Genomic DNA, 18,171 nt, shown 5'->3' with positions numbered 1-18,171 from the left:
CTGCATTTCCAGGAATCTGCAATTCCAGGAATTCATCATTGGGATAGTAATTGTTTGATTTGTAACATACATGTAGGTTTGACATGTAGGTTTGACATTGACATGTAGCTTTGTGTGTACACAGAAACTATATATATTGTAACTGTGTGTGCACACACAAACACGCTTACAACACTGCATTTCCAGGAACACTGCAATTCCAGGAATTCATCATTGGGATAGTAATTGTTTGATTTGTAACATACCAATTCCTACCATGTCACATTATTTATTCTGCTCACTGATACTCATGAGACACAGAAATATACAAACATATCTATGTATATGAATACGTAGAAATTGATGAAGAAAAACCAGCTTTGTAACAATTATAGGAAAGTAATGTATTATTTTATGTATCTTATAAAGCTCTGGTACTGAGTGAGTCCAACTTTTAAAAGTTATTTCCCTACTCTTATTCCACTGGCACACTGGACTTGAAATATGAATAGGTAATAAATTGTACTTTTAACATTACTGACAGAGTCTGTATAATTGCCTGAGAAGGATAGTGGAGTGTAGCCCTGAGTGTGCATGGTCTGATAGCAAATGTTATAAGAAGGTTACAAGCATAGAACACATGATAATGGTGATTATGCACAGGTATAAAGATTAGGACTAAATAACATGGATAAAGCTAGTTTCAGGGTTCTGACCTCTTCCCTGATATCTCAGGTTTGGTACTGATCTATGTGCACGTATTTCATTGCTGACTTGATAACATGATATGTTATGGGAGTAAAGGTAGCTTATTGTGAGAATTTAAATACCTGCAATGTCCTAAATGCTTTCAGTAAGATAAACTCAGCTTCTTAGTATATTACATCTTAAAATCAATGAAGCTACTACATACTTTTATATGTCTGTATGAGTCACAACCGCATCAACCCAGGTATTTACAAAAGTTATTTTTTTTAAATGAGGCTCTAATCATTGCTAATATACATTCTGCATAATCTAGGCAGTCTCTCTCTCTTTTTGTTTTTTCTTTCTTCTCTCTTTCCCTTCTTGCACAAATACTCATTGAATGTCAACTGTGTTTTAACCTTTAGGATCACAGCACCAAACAAAAAATGCCAGGTCCTGGGAACTCATATTCCTTTGGGGTGGGGAGAGAAACAGACAATAAACAAATGAATATTAGAAACAGAGAAAGAAAGACTGAGAGATCACAGGTGTTTAATAATGTTAGGAAGAAAAATAACACATGAAAATTAAGAACTAAAAGGATTTCAAGTGCTTTAAATAGGGTAGTCAACAAAGATCTTTCTGATAATGCAATATTTGAACAAAGACTTGAGTAAAAGTAGGAATCCAGTCATTCATTATAATATATGAGGTGAGAAAGTACACAGAGAGGAAGATCTGAGGCAGGAATGAGAGTACTTGGTTGAAAACCAGGAAGGGGCTACTATGGGGATGGTATGGCGGGCTAGGAGTAAGTTAGGTCAGGAGAGTAGGTAGAAGAAAAGGCTTGTGAGGTAGCAGGGACCAGATCATAAATAGTATCTGGTCATGGGAAAGATTTTATATTTTATTGTGAATAATTTGGAAAGATGGATGAGGGGTTAGGGAAGTGACCTGCCATAGGATCACTCTGACTAGTGTGGAGAAACAGAGCACAATTGGTGGTGGTAAGGTAGAAACAGGGAGACTGTTAGCAATTCATCGCTGGTCATGGTGATCTGGGAGAGGCCGGTCGTGGAGGATGTGGTAAGAAAAGGTGATGGATGTGCTGATAGAATGTGGGCTGGAGAGAAAGAGATGACTCAAGGGTGGCTCCAGAATACCGAGGTGACTTGAGTACCCAGTAAATAATGTTGTTATTTACTGACATGGATAAGAACATGAGAGGATTTGCTGTTTTGTTGTTGTTGAATCTGGATCTCATTTCTCCCCTCCCATCCAGTCTTTGATGGAAACTAGAACAGACCATTTGGTACTTTGACTTAAAACTATCTTATGCTTGGAAGGAAGAATGATAGTGATGATGGCAATAAGCAATATTTGAAAGCATTTCCAGTTTGCAAAGCATTTTAATATCCTGTAATGCATTTGCACTATGTGGTCACACTGAGGATTTCTGCACCTACTCCTAGCTTTCCAAAAAAAGAGAAAAATAAAGAATTGTTTTGAGGTGTAAGGTGATTTGTAAAGAACAGTTCACATATTCTGAAAACTGTGAACTAAGGAAAGATTAGTTCTTGAAATATATCAAGTGCAAGTGAGGAGAAAGTGAAAGTGGACTGTAATGAATGGTATTATCTATCTAACTGTGAATTAATATATGTGCTGTAATTTGTCTCTCAGATCCAAGGTTCATTAGTGCCCACCTCATCCCAGAAAGTGACAACCCTGAAGATGACAAAGTATATTTTTTCTTCCGCGAAAATGCGATTGATGGAGAACACACCGGAAAAGCCACTCATGCTAGAATAGGTCAGATATGCAAGGTGAGGTAAAGAAAAAAAACAATTGAGGAGGATATTATTGTCCAATGATGGTTTTCTTTTTCTTCTTCACCTATATGCAAGTATAATGAAAACTATGGCTAAAAATCTTGACTGATCATTATAAATATTTAAATGGTAAAGAATGATTTGAAAATATACTTGTTTATTGGTAGCTCTTCGTAGGTAAACATGCGGGTAGAAATTGTGACACATTATTTCACGTTTACATTAAATGATCTTCCTTTGAAATTTTAAAGAAATACATTTTTTAAAAATATTTATCTTTGAGAGAGAGAGAGAGAGAGACAGAGCTCAAGTGGGGGAGGGGCAGAAAGATAGAAGAAGACACAGAATCCCAAACAGGCTCCAGGCTTTGAGCTGTCAGCTGACACAGGGCTTGAACTCGTGAACCAAGAGATCATGACTGGAGCAGAAGTCAGATGCTTAACTGACTGAGCCACCCAGGTGCCCCAAGAAATACAATTTTTTCATGTTACCTGGGAGAACACATTTTTTTTGTATTTTCACACAACAGTTTCCTAAAATATGTAAGAGTGAATGGATATTTGTTGTTGGGATAGCTAAATTATTGATATAAAAGAGAAAATCATTAAAGCTTGATTTTATAAATTGATTATAACATCCTATGTACATATATATGAACACATACATATAGTTTTGAGCATCTGAACTTTGAGGTAATTCATTTACAGTGTAACACAAAACTGGGTATGATATTGCATTATAATGTCAGATACATAGATTAAAAATTACCCAATAAATGTTTGTGGATTAATTAGTATCAGTGTAAAGATATGATAACAGTACCATTCTTTCCCACTACACTGTATATGGTGCAGTGTATATGCAGTATGAATCAAGCTAACTGCTATTATGTATTCAAGCACCTTTCATCTCAAGAAAAATCACAAAGCTAGATCCAGTAATTATCTTCAATGGAATTGTCTTTTTCAAAGAAGATATGAAATTTTTGAAAATCTCTCCTGGGGGGATTGGTTAGCATCTTTTCTACCTCAATCATGATGTAATTATTTATCGCTAGTATATTAAGTTACTGGAAAATTAAAGGTTTTAACAATCTGGAAACTTACAAAAATATGTGAAATATGTGAGAATCTGTTCTCCAAAAAATATAAATCATATTTAAAAGCACTACTTACAGGGTTAGAAAAATCTTTATAGCATGTAGAATTATATCAACAAAATATAAATCATTGTTATCATTGAAGGAACATCCGTGTTCCTTCAAACACATACACCTAAATATTATTTTAAAAGAGCCTAAATTACCAGCAAATACATACGATCGTAACAGAACTTATTGCTTAAGTTAAAATTTAGTTTCATTTTCAGTGAGGAGGTACGTTTTCAAAATGTTTTCTCTAGAATGATTTTCTTTATTAAGGCTGGTGCAAATATTTTTTTCAATATACTGTTTGTAAAATTGAAATTGTTTCAACTGTTTAAGCTTATAAAATATTTGATGCTGGTTTGCTTTTCTCTAGGATCTATTTTCAGTATGTGTTATAAGCTGTGCATTTATTCTTCCTTCAATAAATATTCGTTAAGTGCCTATTATGTGCCAGTGTGTTCTTTGTATGTTGTAAGTCATTCTGTGAATAAAGTTTGAGTGAATAGATTTGACCAACAATAAAAAAAAAGCATAGTTACTTGTATCTGTGGTATAATTACTTGCATTTTGAAAAATGAGGAAATTGTTTCTCTGTTTCAAGAGAAATATTTGAAATTATCATTCACATGCACATTTCCTAAAATCAGTGTTCTCTCCTTTCAGAATGACTTCGGGGGTCACAGAAGTCTGGTGAATAAGTGGACAACATTCCTGAAAGCTCGACTCATTTGCTCAGTGCCAGGTCCAAATGGCATTGACACTCATTTTGATGAATTGCGTAAGTAACTCATGATACTGGATAGAGAATATTTGTTCAGAATTTGTCATAACCACCAAAATGCAACTTTTCCTAATTTTGTTTTCAAACAGAGGATGTATTCCTTATGAATTCTAAAGATCCTAAAAATCCAATTGTCTATGGAGTGTTTACAACTTCCAGGTAAACAACTTTTTACTATCTTACTATCAAAGAAACTTCATGTCCTTTAGGTGCTTTTCAGGAATCCATAATTTGGAAAATACATTTTTGAAAGAACATTGGCTTGGCTTAACCTTTGAGCTGTTGTAGATTCTTGGGTGGCTGATGTTATGACGTAAATAGTTAAAAAAAATAAATTTTAGCAGAAATGTCATCACTGTAAATTGAATGATGAAAAATGTGTCATAGCCTCAGTATAGCTTTGACTTAAAATTTAAATGAAATGTAGAATATTCTGAAAAGCTGAAATCTGAGCTTTGATCAGACTTTGTAGTGCTATAAACTACAGTGGCAACACTCTTTCCTTTCTCTTTTCCTTCTTCCTCCTTCATTCTCTCCCTCCCCTCTTTGTCTCCTGCTTCCTCTTCTCCTCACCCTCCATTCCCCATCTTCCCAAGACACTTGCTGTCAATCAAGCAGCAATTATCTCTTGACTATCACATTCGGTATAAAATTTATATTACCTGGAGTTGTTAAAATTAAACAGACATTAATCCATTTCTTCTGACTTCCTCATTACTTAGGGCAGTGGTTCTCAGACATCCATCTGAGCATCCATGTGAACCACCATGCCCCGCCTCCGGAGTTTCCGAATCAGTAAGATTAGGATTGAAGACTACTTTTTCTTCTATTATGAAAATACCATTATTAAATTCTGTAAATATTTACTGAGACTTACTGTGTGTTAGGTACCATGAAATATGCAACTGATGTTACAGAAAAGCAACTGGGCCTCTTTCTTCCCTCACGAAGCTTGCATTCTACCAGACATTGTCTATGTGGAGCAGATTCCAGTAATAGACTCTTATAAACACCTGTTTTTCATTTGATATGTTGTATATGTAATTTTCTATGGTGAAAGATTGGTTAAAAGATAAGCATTCCATATTTTAAGTGTGCATGACTGTTTTATATCTTTGTATAAATACATCTCTCAAGCCGTATTTATATAAGTACAATAAAATGGAAAATTGTGGCAGCTCATGGCAAACTTCCAGTTTATTTCAAGTACCTGATTTTTGTCAAGCAAAATGATGGGGATAATTGCTATAATATTCCACTTTGAGTAGGATGTAACAGCTACTAACTTAAAACAATTTTCTGAGTTAGGAAGAGATTATTTTAAATGCCTTCACACAAATCACACTCAGTTACTTGCTCTAATGCTTTTGGTCATTTGGGAGTTAAAAATAATATAATGTGACATATCATCTGACATTAACTATTCATTTTCTGCACCAGTTTCAGCTCCTAAAATGACTTCTTAAACATTTTTGCTTGTTTAAAAGTTCTCTGGTTTCAGTATTCATGATGGAGGCTTAACATAGTACCAAAGTTTATGTTTTTATTTCTATTGATATCAAAATTAAATATTGCTTTTTAGAAGATCACGTAGATGTTTTCCCACTGAAGTTTATGTATATTAATGTGTGTACTTTATCATATGTTGTGTATATGTGATATAAATATATATACTATGAGTATTAATGATGGTTTCAGCTATGCTTCTATTTTGAGCAATCATAATATGTTCTCTTGTGTATTGCCAAAATATATACACATGACTAAAAAATATCACAAGCACTATTTGAGGTTGAATTTATGTTCAAGTTTTGATAATTGACATCTAATAATATTAATAACCTGGAACAACTTAAGAACAGTTGTCTTGCCACTGTATGAAGATGAAAATCTTTTTTTTTTTTTCTGTCTCTCTTTTTTAGTAACATCTTCAAGGGGTCAGCTGTGTGCATGTATAGCATGAGTGATGTGAGAAGGGTGTTCCTTGGTCCATATGCTCACAGGGATGGTCCCAACTATCAGTGGGTGCCTTACCAAGGAAGAGTCCCCTACCCACGACCAGGAACTGTAAGTGGTCTAGATTTTTAAAATACCAGATGAATAAATTTCTCCTGAAGGTTTATAAAAAGCTGCTACAAGCAGGTGTTAACTATAGATAATGTAAAACAAAGGTACCTTGACTATAAACAAAACAAAGCAGGGATTTTCTATGATATCGTGGAATTCTGCATTTAAAAGCATGTTCTTTAGAGACATTAGTAGTTAAGCTCAGTGCTTACCAGTTATTAATAACCATAATTTTTGAGAAATAGAAACTAAATGGGTAGACTTATTTGTTTTCTTTTCCAAAAGTGGCTTTCATAGAGAATTGAAACAATTAGGATTCACCTGAACTTGTTCTCCCTAGCTAGAATGAAGGCTTCAAGGATTGCCCATTAAATAGGAGGACGAAAAGTTTTAAATCAATACTATTTTCCCATGGGAATGGGACACACCCCTCAAGTAGGTAAGGGAGATGTGCAGGAAAATCTCATAGAACAGGGCCTAGATGTTTTAACAGACACTGTCTGCTCTCGCTGACCGCTCGTTTTTCCCTCCAGCAACCCTGGGGCACATTCAGGCTTGAAAAAAAATTGGAGAGAACTCAAAATAAAACCAGCTTTGAATCTGCAATTTAAAGTAGGGCGAAAAAAAAAATATGGTAGGAAGTGAGTGAAGTTAGCAGTGATGGCAGAGGTTGTACAATACCTGCACCCAAGTGCAACTGCTCTAATCCTAAGAATCTTTAAGGAAATAATTTCCCGGGATGCAAAAACTTGTGTTTGAAGTTTAGCCATTGCTGTAATTTTACTTCAGTTTGGTTTATTCTGTTAAATTCAAGTAAGTTATGTTTTATACATTTTATTCAATATGGGGATTTTAATCTTATTTTTCTCTGTTTATGAAGCTCTTTATGGGAAAATTGAAAATTTTGCATTTTATAAATATTAATTCTAGCCGGTGGTTCTTGTGGATACAAAACCTGTGTAGGCTTCCAGAAGAATGAACCAATAAGACAAAATATTGATTATATGAAGTAAAATGGGTTTTACGAAAAAGCACAAGATATTTACTCCATCTCTTAATGGCAGACTGCTTCTACTTTGTTGGTGATGAGTTTTCTAACCCTATGGCTCGTTAAGGCCAGTGTATTCTAAGTAGGACCTGCCCCTAGGTTTCACTTCGACAGCTTTGGTGCAGTTCCTTCAGCATGCTAGATGGTGTACTGCCATTTGGAGATACAGAGGTTTTGATCTGAATTTGTACTCAGTATATTTGCAATTAAGGATAGCCATTGGAAATTATTGTGTGCCAGACCCTGTTCTAAGAAATTTATATTTATAAATATTGTATTCAGTAGCACAGCTGTTGCTCCCATTTCACAGATGAGGACTCTGAGGCAAAGAGAGGAAGCAGGACTCAGTTGAGGCAGTTTGGTTCTAGAGCTGGTGTTCTCACTCATTATTCAGAATTGTTAAAACATGGCATAAAAAGTCAGCAGTATGCACCAACTGTTAAAGACAGAAGCAGAAAGCATTGCCTAATCTAGGAATCAGGGAGTGGCCAGCAGAAGGGCAAAACACCTAACTCCATGACAAATTCATTTGAATGAGTTCATTAATTCTATCAAGTGGCAGCTGAGAATAGCCATTTTGTCAACACTACTGGAGAAAAACATACTAAGTGAAACATATTACGTTAAATAAGTAGCTTTATAATTTACTTAAAAAGTAATCCTTTAAATCCTTTGTTGTATTAGTGTATAATTGTGTGTGTCTGTATACACACACACACACACACACACACACACACACACATATATACATGCATATATATTCCAAGATAGATGCTCTTCCCATTTCATAGCAAGTTTATTTATTTCATTTCTCATGAATTATTTATGATCTGTATCAAGGTAATGGCAAAGACCATTGATTTCTCCTAAGCCTCTTATAAGATCAAGAACTTCTATTAATTATAGTTCAGCTCCCAAGCTCTTACATTAAATGACAAAAATTACTTAGGCATAAGACAAAAAGCAAGAGGCTGGAGATGTTTTACTTTGAATGCTTTTATCACATAATTAAATGCAGTGAAAAGAGACACAGTGGAATCTGAATTTTCTCATTTTTGTTTTATTGCCTTATATGGAGTGTTTATAATTCAGAGGCGATATTATGCCAGTGTACCACAGTGCTTCATTTCTGACTCTCTGTAGCCATCATCTGTTCAACTTGTCCACTTGAATTGGTCAGTTTCATTGCCATGCAGATCGTTAAACACTTTTCGTTTTTAAGTTAATTTTTTATTTTGTGAGATATTGAGCATGAACATGGGAGGCACAGAGAAAGGACAAGAGGGAGGAACCCAAGCAGGCTCCACACTGTCAGCACAGAGCCCAGTGTGGGGCTCGAACTCAAGAAACATGAAAGCATGATTAGAGCCGAAACCAAGAGTTGGACACTTAACCGTCCGAGCCACCCAGGCACCCCCAGATTATCAAACGCTTTGAATAACACCTTTCCTTACCCTTATAATTACTTTTTAGTGAGAGAGTACTGTTGGTACTTTTTGTGTTGCTTTTTCAGGGTTATGTTAGAGGGGTGACTGGGTGGGTCAGTCGGTTAAGCGTCAAACTCTTGATTTCAGCTCAGGTCATGATCTCACGACTCATGGGTTTGAGTCCCGCCTTGGGCTCTGTGCTGACAGTGTGAAGCCTGTTTGGGATTCTCTCTCTCCCTTTCTCTCTGCTCCTCCCCAACGTACGCATGTGCTCCCCCTCTCTCTTTCTCAAAATAAATAAACTTACAGAAGAAAAGAATAGTTTATGTTGTCTCTTAGCTTAACAAGAGCCTTTGCATTTTAGCATGATGCCCTGGGGGGGAAAATTTATCCAAGAAAATTTTTCTGACATTCTCTAATCTGATTATTAATTGGATTTAGTTGTAACATATTCCATTTCTTATTCCAAATACTTTATCCTATCAGTAGAATATATTAGTTGCCACTAATAGAGCATCAGAGTCCCATACACTGAATTCATTAGATGCATTTGTAGTTTTAGGTAAAAAATGGTGACACAACTAAATCCCATTGAGACTTAAATTACGTTTAGGAAAAAAATACTCTATATTACATCTATTAATTTAAGTAATATTATTTTTTAGTTTATCACTTAATTTTACAGAAATAATGACAGGTTAGATTTAGTTTATGACCATTGAGGTTACAAATTATTATATAATTTGTAATTATATTCGCTATATTTTAATCAAAAGCTATTCTTCTCTTTATCTTAATAGTGTCCCAGTAAAACATTTGGTGGATTTGACTCTACAAAAGACCTTCCTGATGATGTTATAACATTTGCAAGAAGTCATCCAGCTATGTACAATCCAGTGTTTCCTATTAATAACCGCCCAATAATGATCAAAACAGATGTCAATTATCAGTTTACACAAATTGTGGTAGATCGAGTGGATGCAGAAGATGGCCAGTATGATGTTATGTTTATTGGAACAGGTAAATGTTTTTAATTTTAGCCCTGAATTTCCTTGTAGACCGTTAACTTACTGAGTAAACTAAGAACTGAGGGAAGTTTTTAGAGTCGCTGTCAAGATAGAGTTAATCTCTAATAAATGACTAAAAAACCTGAACATCCACCATGATAATGCATTATTAAAAAGTAATAATTTGAGGTATATTAATTTTAAACAAAATCTCCTTTTCAATCAAAAGTTGATGAATGCAATCAAGTAAGGCTAATGATTAGGTAAACAATGTCTAGAAGTGAATCATAACTCTTTTCTGTCCATTGACTTTTTAGAACAACGATGTATTTTCAAACCATGCCTAAAACTCCCAAGACATTCGATAATGTTTCTGGGCTATATTGATGCAAAATTACCTAACTTTAAAATTATCATGGGGTGCCTGGGTGGCTCAGTCCGTTAAGCATCTGATTTCGGCTCAGGTCATGATCTCACGGTCCGTGAGTTCGAGCCCTGCGTCGGGCTCTGTGCTGACAGTTCAGAGCCTGGAGCCTGCTTCGGATTTTGTGTGTGTCTCTCTCTCTGACCCTCCCCCATTCATGCTCTCTCTCTGTCTCAAAAATAAACAAACATTAAAAAAAAAGTATCATAGGGTGGAAATCTTGTACAAAATAAATTTTGGCAATAAAATTTGTTTAGTGTTTTTCCCATACAATGGGAGAAAACAAAACAAAATAAAAATTTCATCAGTTGAAGAACAAAATGGACCATAAGAATCATCAGATAAATTTTAGGTTCATTTCTACAGAAATTTAACAATACATTTTTACTAACTCCATGATTAGAAACAAACTTTTTGCATATATATTTTCAGAATGAATCCCATTGTATTATGGCATATTTTCCCCCTACTCTCTTTATTAATACTACTTTGAAAGCACCAGTTACAAACCTGAAACTTGCTGTTTAGGGTCAGATTCCAAGGCAATAAATTCCTAGTCTCCATTAGCATTGTTAACTGACATAAATCAGTGGGAAGCAGAGTGACTGCTCCACTGAAACCTTGTATAATAGCATGTATATTCCCTTGGTGAGAAACAGAAAAAAAAAAAAAAATTAAATAACTACAGGGGAATGGCAACTGTGTGGTAAGTGCCTTAAAGACTTAAAGTCTTATAATGAAATTGTGAAATACTTATATTTTCAGGTGTAACAGTGTCAGGTTCTGAGCAATAGAGTGCAGTCTACTTTTATGAGTGAGAACATTTACCAAATTGTAGAATCCCAAAGAGACTCCAAGTTTGATAAAAGTCAGTGAATTCTAAGTATCAACTTCTGGTTATATAAATCTTTAGAAACTGTAAGTTGATAGGATTTGTCTTCAGTAAATATTAGTTTACCATTTAATGTCAAAGTATAATTAGATCTATCTACAGAGTAATTAAGTTTATTCAATAATGTCACACTTACCTTTTTTTTCACCTCTGGCCTAAACATGTTGAGAAGTCCCTCACTCACTGTCAATGAAGCAAAAGCTTGCTTCCGGCTATTTGACCAAAGAAATCCAATCATGAGTTTTTAATTCCTTTTGGACACAGGCTATCTTTAAAGGGACCAATTTCATGAGAATGTTGAATGTCTGAAGATGTGGATGGCTATTGGTCAGTACAGACCAGGGTCATCTGTCAACAAAGTAAATTGATTATAGTAATTTTATCTTTTAACTGGGTTGCACATCACAGTGTATTGATCCTAGTTGAGTAATCTGATTCAATTTGTGTGAAATTGTTTGAAATACTACTCAGTAAAACTAGATCTGGAACACAGATAAAGTTATGTTTGGATACTGGAAACCCATCAGAGGCACTGAGTAGATTAACCTAATTTACCTTTAATCTTTGGTGTTATGAGTAGTCTAAAGTCCTATAAACATAAAAGTAACCTCTTAACAGAGGGCACTTTTTTCACTTTACAAGGGATACACTAGCAATTTTTCTCTTTCTTCTTCTTTTTTTTTCCTCACTAGCAACTTTTCTTATCTCACATAGCACATCATATTGATGCCCCAAAAATGGCTATCAATGGTTGTTCACTGAATACAGTAAATGATTTTTCTGGTGTGGCTTATTCTTTACTGGTATGATTCTTCTTTTCAAATAATGAGTCAGTTGAACTTGATTAAAATGAGCCAGTTGAAGCTAAAAATAATTGATCAGCTGATCAGAACTGGAATGTTGAAGAGTCCATACTGGAAAAATAATATCTTCTAAACACAATTTAGGGTAAAAGCGACAACTCTTTTCATTGAAACAACTTGTCTTTTCACAAGGAAAATTAGAATAAACAATCCTTTAAATCTCTATACAATGTATTCAATTTAATAGTTTTTATGATATATGCTCTGGAATTTAAATTTCTGTAATACTCTAAAATTGATTATTCAAGACATTAATCAGACCAGTTTGTTAACCAAAGTTGATTAATCAATATTGAGCAACTACCAGAACAAGTAATCCAAGGTGTTTATTTTGTGAAATCAAGTTATTGTCATTCATCACTTAATGGTCATTGAGCTGTCTTTAGGGGCCTATAAGTACTACAGGCTTCCAGGTGCCTGGGGGATGAGCAGCAGGTTCTGAGGCTTCACTACTTCTGTTGCTGGACAACATTCCTTGCATTTTGCATCTGTATTAAATCTTCACAGGTAGTCCCAGATTTCACAACAAAAGTGGAAAAACTTGCTATATCAAGTGGCATTATTTTTTTTAGTTTTTTTTTTTTTCTGAGACACCTGACAATAGAGATTAAAAATTAAAAAATATATAATTCAACCTAGTGATTAGTATGTGTGTATGTGTGTGTGTGTGTATATATATGTGTGTGTGTATATATATGTGTGTGTATATATATGTGTATATATACACATATATATATTTAATTTTGCAAGTTCAGGATAAAACCATCTTCAAAGCTTCATATATTTCTGAAAATTCAGCTATTTTCATTGCACAGCTATGTTCACACTTTATCTAGTTGCATGTAATGCATTTGAATATATATTTTACCAGTGCTGTAACAACAAAAAAAACAAAAAACAAAAGGAAGACTGAGGTCAAAATGTACTTTCTGGTCAAATACTATTTCCATTCATGAACATTAACCTTTGTTCAGATCCATTTAAACTGTGTTCTCCTCCTCCACTTTCTTTCAAAGATGTTGGGACCGTTCTTAAAGTAGTTTCAATTCCTAAGGAGACTTGGCATGATTTAGAAGAAGTTCTGCTGGAAGAAATGACAGTTTTTCGGGTGAGTGCTGCTTAATTTCAAGTGTCAACAAGTTCACTTGTATGTCTTTCCCCCAGGACAGCTGCACACTGAACTTGGTATGGACAAGTAGTCTAGCATACCCTTCTAATTAGCTTGTCAATTAGAAAGCCAGACACTAGTCAAAATAAACCTTGAAACTTTCAATGCTAGTTAAATCTAAAAATGTAAAGAAATATATTCTTGGCTCATATTTTGTTTTCTCAATAATAAAATATGTGATTTACATTTTACACTATTTATGTAGGTTACCTCACTGAATAAACTCATGTTGCTCCCTGCCCCCCACCCCCCAATCTCCTCTTTCATGCTTTAGGATATAACTGGAATGATAGGTAACTTCCATGAGTGTATTAAGAGAAAAATACACTCAGAATGATAGGGGAATGAAGACATTGCAGTCATTTTTTTTTGGCTTATTCATGAATTGTTTTATCATATTTTCTTAAAGAAATAATTTGTTAGCAAAAAAAGTTTGAGGTGTTTAGATCACCGGTGACAAATTTGTTACGTGTTCCTAGTCTACATACTTAAGGAATGTATAGATACTTGTTCCTTTGTCCAGGATCATGGACGGCCTGGGTAAATTTATATAGGACTGGGGGTAGAGGCAGCAGAATATGGGTTGAAGTGAGAACAGAGAACTGAAGTAATAAAACATACACCATAATGCCTGTTGTTTCTTTTAGATAACGTGCTAATAGGGGAGAGTGTAAATCTAAGCACACCTTGATATGAATTATTTATGAATTTTGACAGGGAAATAGATGCCTATAAGAAGTGTTATTTCAATTTTTTTATAAAAGAATAATGCAAACATTGAGACATTTATAATGGCAAAATAAAGTGGAATTAGATGACAAAAAATGAGAAAACATTGGATCTAGTCTCACAACTTAAAATTATCTCATTTAGTCTCCAGGTGTTCCAGATACTTTAAATTTGTCACTTGCCTTAAATATTTTAATTGTGAGCAAAGACTTCCTAAGACTTCGTAGCCCTATATTTCTAGACCATTTTGTTTAACCCGGTAGGGCTCTTGCTCACTATTCAGTAACATTTTGAAGAGAAAGTAGAATATGGCAAGTTCTTAATATATATTCACATAATTAAAATTATGATTAGCACTGAAACAAATCACTGGTAAATCAAGACATAGGTATCCTATAATAACAACAAAACAGTGTTCTGGTGGAAGGACTTTAGGCTCTTCAGTCACATCTACATAGCATTTTTTGGAAACACGTGTATGGGCTCTTTGAGCTTCCCCATCAGTGAAATGGCTGATTTAATACCTACTTCACAAGGAAGCTAGGAATCTGATTTTGGCTCAGGTCATGATGTCATGGTTTGTAAGTTTGAGACCTGCATAGGGTGAGCTCGAGCCTTGCTTCATCTGCACATGAGCCCCACTTCGGGTGAGGTCATGCCCTCTTTCAGGTGAGCTCATGCCCGCTTTGGGTGAGCCCACTTCTCTCTCTCTCTCTCTGTCCCTTGTGGGATTCTCTCTCTCTCTCTCTCTCTCTCTCTCTCTCTCTCTCTCTCTGCTGCCCCCCCCCGCCCCACCCCTCACTCACTTGTGCCCTCTCTCTTTGTCAAAAAACAAAAGAAAACAAGGAAGCTAGAAGAATTAGAGACCCTTACATAAAGCATCCAGGGTAGTGCCAGGTACCATGCTCAAAATTTTATTAATACATGTTTATTGTTTTAGAGTATTATTCATGCTTATTGTTCTACATTGAAAGTAGGCCACATTTCCAGTAGACTTTTTTATTAATTTTTGGGTTAAGTCTTGAAGATAATAAAAATCATCACAGTCCTATTCTGACTTTTAAAATCATATATTTTGGCCTTATTTTATGTCTATTATACAGTAATAACTAATCACTCTTGTTCACTAATCACAAACTTGTTTCTGTTTCAGTTTCAGTATTTATACATTGATACACTAGCCTATGAATTCAAAAATGCATTTATCCAAATGGACTGTATTAACAACATAGAGTCCATCTATGTTTACCAAATTACAAGCACTAAGAGGTGAATAAACAGTGTGCTGTCTTGTGTTCAATAGCACACAATTGTTGTGTCTCTGGAGCCTAAAATATGTTTTCAACCAGCATCTTTTAAATGAATGAAGGAATCAATATTTTTTTTTATTAAAATCCAAGTTCGTTAACATATAGTGTAATAATGGTTTCAAGAGTAGAATTGAATGACTCATCACTTACATATAACACCCAGTGCTCACCCCAACAAGTGCCCTCCTTAATGCCCATCACCCATTTAGCCCATCTCCCCCAACACCCCACCAGCAACCCTGAGTTTGTTTTCTGTATTTAAGAGTCTCTTAATGGTTTGCCTCCCGCGCTGTTTTTATCTTATTTTTCCTTCCCTTCCCCTATGTTCCTCTGTCTTGTTGCTTAAATTCCACATGTAAATGAAATCATACGATAACTTATCTTTCTCTGACTTATTGTGCTTAGCATAATACCCTCTAGTTCCATCCATGTTGTTGCAAATGGCAAAATTTCATTCTTTTTGATCACTGAGTAATACTCCATTAATCAGTATGGGTGAGAAAATGAACTATGAGAAATTAAAGATTTGTGGTATTCCTCAGGGAGCCCATACTTAAAGTGAGGTGCCAGAATATGTGGAAAACAGACCGGAAATAGCAGCAAGTTATCCCATTGATTATATCCCATAGAATCTCTAGCGGAAAGAAAAAATTTTTACCAACTCTTATATTTAGAAATTTATATCACAAATGAAGTTATAGGAGATACTGAAATACTATGTTACCTTAAAAATATCTTTATTAATTCCAGAAACTCTTACTTTTGTATTTGCCATGGTTCCTTTGTGAGTTTCCCTTTAGTTGTTGTATATTTTATTACCTGTGCCTCTAGGATTTTAAGTCTGCATTTCACATCTCAGCTATGTTCTTTAGTACATTACTAAAATTCTAGTTTAAAAAGGTGTTAATGTAAGCTGATCTGTTAAATGATGTAACAAAATCTTAAAAGGTTGAAAGCCAACAATCTTACACTCACAAATATTTAATATCTATTAGATTTTAATATCTTGCAGTTTCCAGGGAAATATGTAATTGAATTAAACCTATGATAACTACTGAGTGACATTTTTGTGGTTTTTAAGATATCATCAGAAAGGTTACTAATCATTATGTAACAGATATAAGTAGGTAATATTATGCTGGTATGGAAGTGATTTTTTGTGAGTTTACGATTTTGTAAAAAGATTGCAACCTGGGACACATCTCCTTCCATAGATAAATGTCCCAGTTCTCTCCCATATTCTATGCTATGCATTATTGTCATTATTATTTCTTTGGCACTCAAGTAGACAAAACATATTTGGGCAGAGTTTAGAGAAATGTTTACTTTTAACATTCTATTCTATCAGGCAGAGTTCATACATATATTATGGTCTAGCAATTGGAATATTTCACTGTCAAACTTTGTTTAATTTTGTAGTGGGAGGAAAAAAAACACAACACATTAAAGCAATTGCTATATACAGTGAAACAAGCAGAGATATGTCACAGTTTCTATATTTCTATTTAAGCCTTACATGTCATTCCATTTAATATAAAATAAAATTAAAAAGTGTTAAGCTGAGCATAACAGTATATTGGCAAAGTAAATAGACGAGGAACAAATTTAGACTCATGTTAGTATCTGATACTCTTGGATTTTAATGTCAACCAACAAGTTAATTTTACCAAAATATCATCTCTAGGAGACCATATTCATTATGTGTCCTTGCTACGCTGAATAACCAAACTTCATATAAAAGCCTGAATTAAAGCCAGTACTGTATCCTTTGCCATCTTGAGATTGGTTTTAGGAAAACACCCTGGCTAATCACAAAACATTTCAGTGGTTTCACTTATATCCAAGATACTTTTTTTTTTATTCTGGGTGAAATAAAATCCCAATCAGAGTACAGAAAGAAAAATATCCCTCAGTAATAAAAATTTCCATTTTGGAATAAAATTTTAATAGGTAATAAGAGGTGAAATAAAATTGGCATTGGTATAAGACTCGAGAAATGATTTTAAATTGCCGTTACATATTCAAAATGGTATAGAAGTACTAAGATGCAAACTTAATTCCAAATATTACTTGGAATCATAAATGTGTATTTGGACCATATTTACTATGTGATTCTGAACAACTTGATTAAAGTCAAGCAAGCCTCAATCTCAAATTTTTAAAGTTTTTTAAAAGTTAATTTTACTAGTCAATTAATATTACTAGTAAGGTATTAACAATAGCTATTGTTAACTAATTATACAAATGAAAATCTCTTTAAAATTCTTGAAAGGGGCGCCTGGGTGGCTCAGTCGGTTAAGCGTCCGACTTCGGCTCAGGTCATGATCTCACAGTCCGTGAGTTTGAGCCCCGCGTCGGGCTCTGTGCTGACAGCTCAGAGCCTGGAGCCTGCTTCAGTCTGTGTCTCCCTCTCTCTCTGCCCCTCCCCCGTTCATGCTGTGTCTCTCCCTGTCTCAAAAATAAAATGTTAAAAAAAAATTTTTTTTAAATAAAATAAAATAAAATTCTTGAAAAAGCCCACGTCTATAACTTACTTAAAAATATTCAAAAGTTGTAAACCTAGACATTTGCTGATTTTCACTTTACTCAGTATGGGATCTTCTTTCCTGCACGGAAGGTTTTACTTTTTGACAGAGGAGTGTTACATCAAGAGGCAGTGCATTTAGCACCACGGGTTTTATTTATAGACCTATTGACTGCAAAGGATTGCAAGGTAGTTACATTGATAGCGCATGCATTTTAAACTCAATTTATGCAGTGCTCCATGAACAGCTGAGCTAACAAATGAAAGAGTTTAATTTTCATTCAAA

At 34.5% G+C, this 18,171-nt stretch overlaps 1 protein-coding gene across 5 annotated transcripts in view; it reads left to right on the top strand.

Annotated features, from left to right (window-relative positions):
* SEMA3A (semaphorin 3A) overlaps window positions 1–18,171 on the top strand; it is a 481,474-nt gene that overhangs the window by 415,668 nt on the left and 47,635 nt on the right. For all 5 annotated transcript variants that reach the window (XM_045052318.1, XM_003982709.6, XM_019825395.3 and 2 more), the window contains 6 exons: window positions 2,350–2,492; window positions 4,309–4,423; window positions 4,516–4,585; window positions 6,349–6,493; window positions 9,769–9,988; window positions 13,171–13,262. In XM_045052318.1, coding sequence (XP_044908253.1) covers window positions 2,350–2,492; window positions 4,309–4,423; window positions 4,516–4,585; window positions 6,349–6,493; window positions 9,769–9,988; window positions 13,171–13,262 — 785 coding nt within the window. The remainder of the gene's footprint in view (window positions 1–2,349; window positions 2,493–4,308; window positions 4,424–4,515; window positions 4,586–6,348; window positions 6,494–9,768; window positions 9,989–13,170; window positions 13,263–18,171) is intronic.

This window comes from Felis catus, chromosome A2 (assembly GCF_018350175.1).
Source record: "Felis catus isolate Fca126 chromosome A2, F.catus_Fca126_mat1.0, whole genome shotgun sequence".
NCBI lineage: Eukaryota > Metazoa > Chordata > Mammalia > Carnivora > Felidae > Felis > Felis catus.
This window is presented reverse-complemented; position numbering and strand designations above follow the sequence as displayed.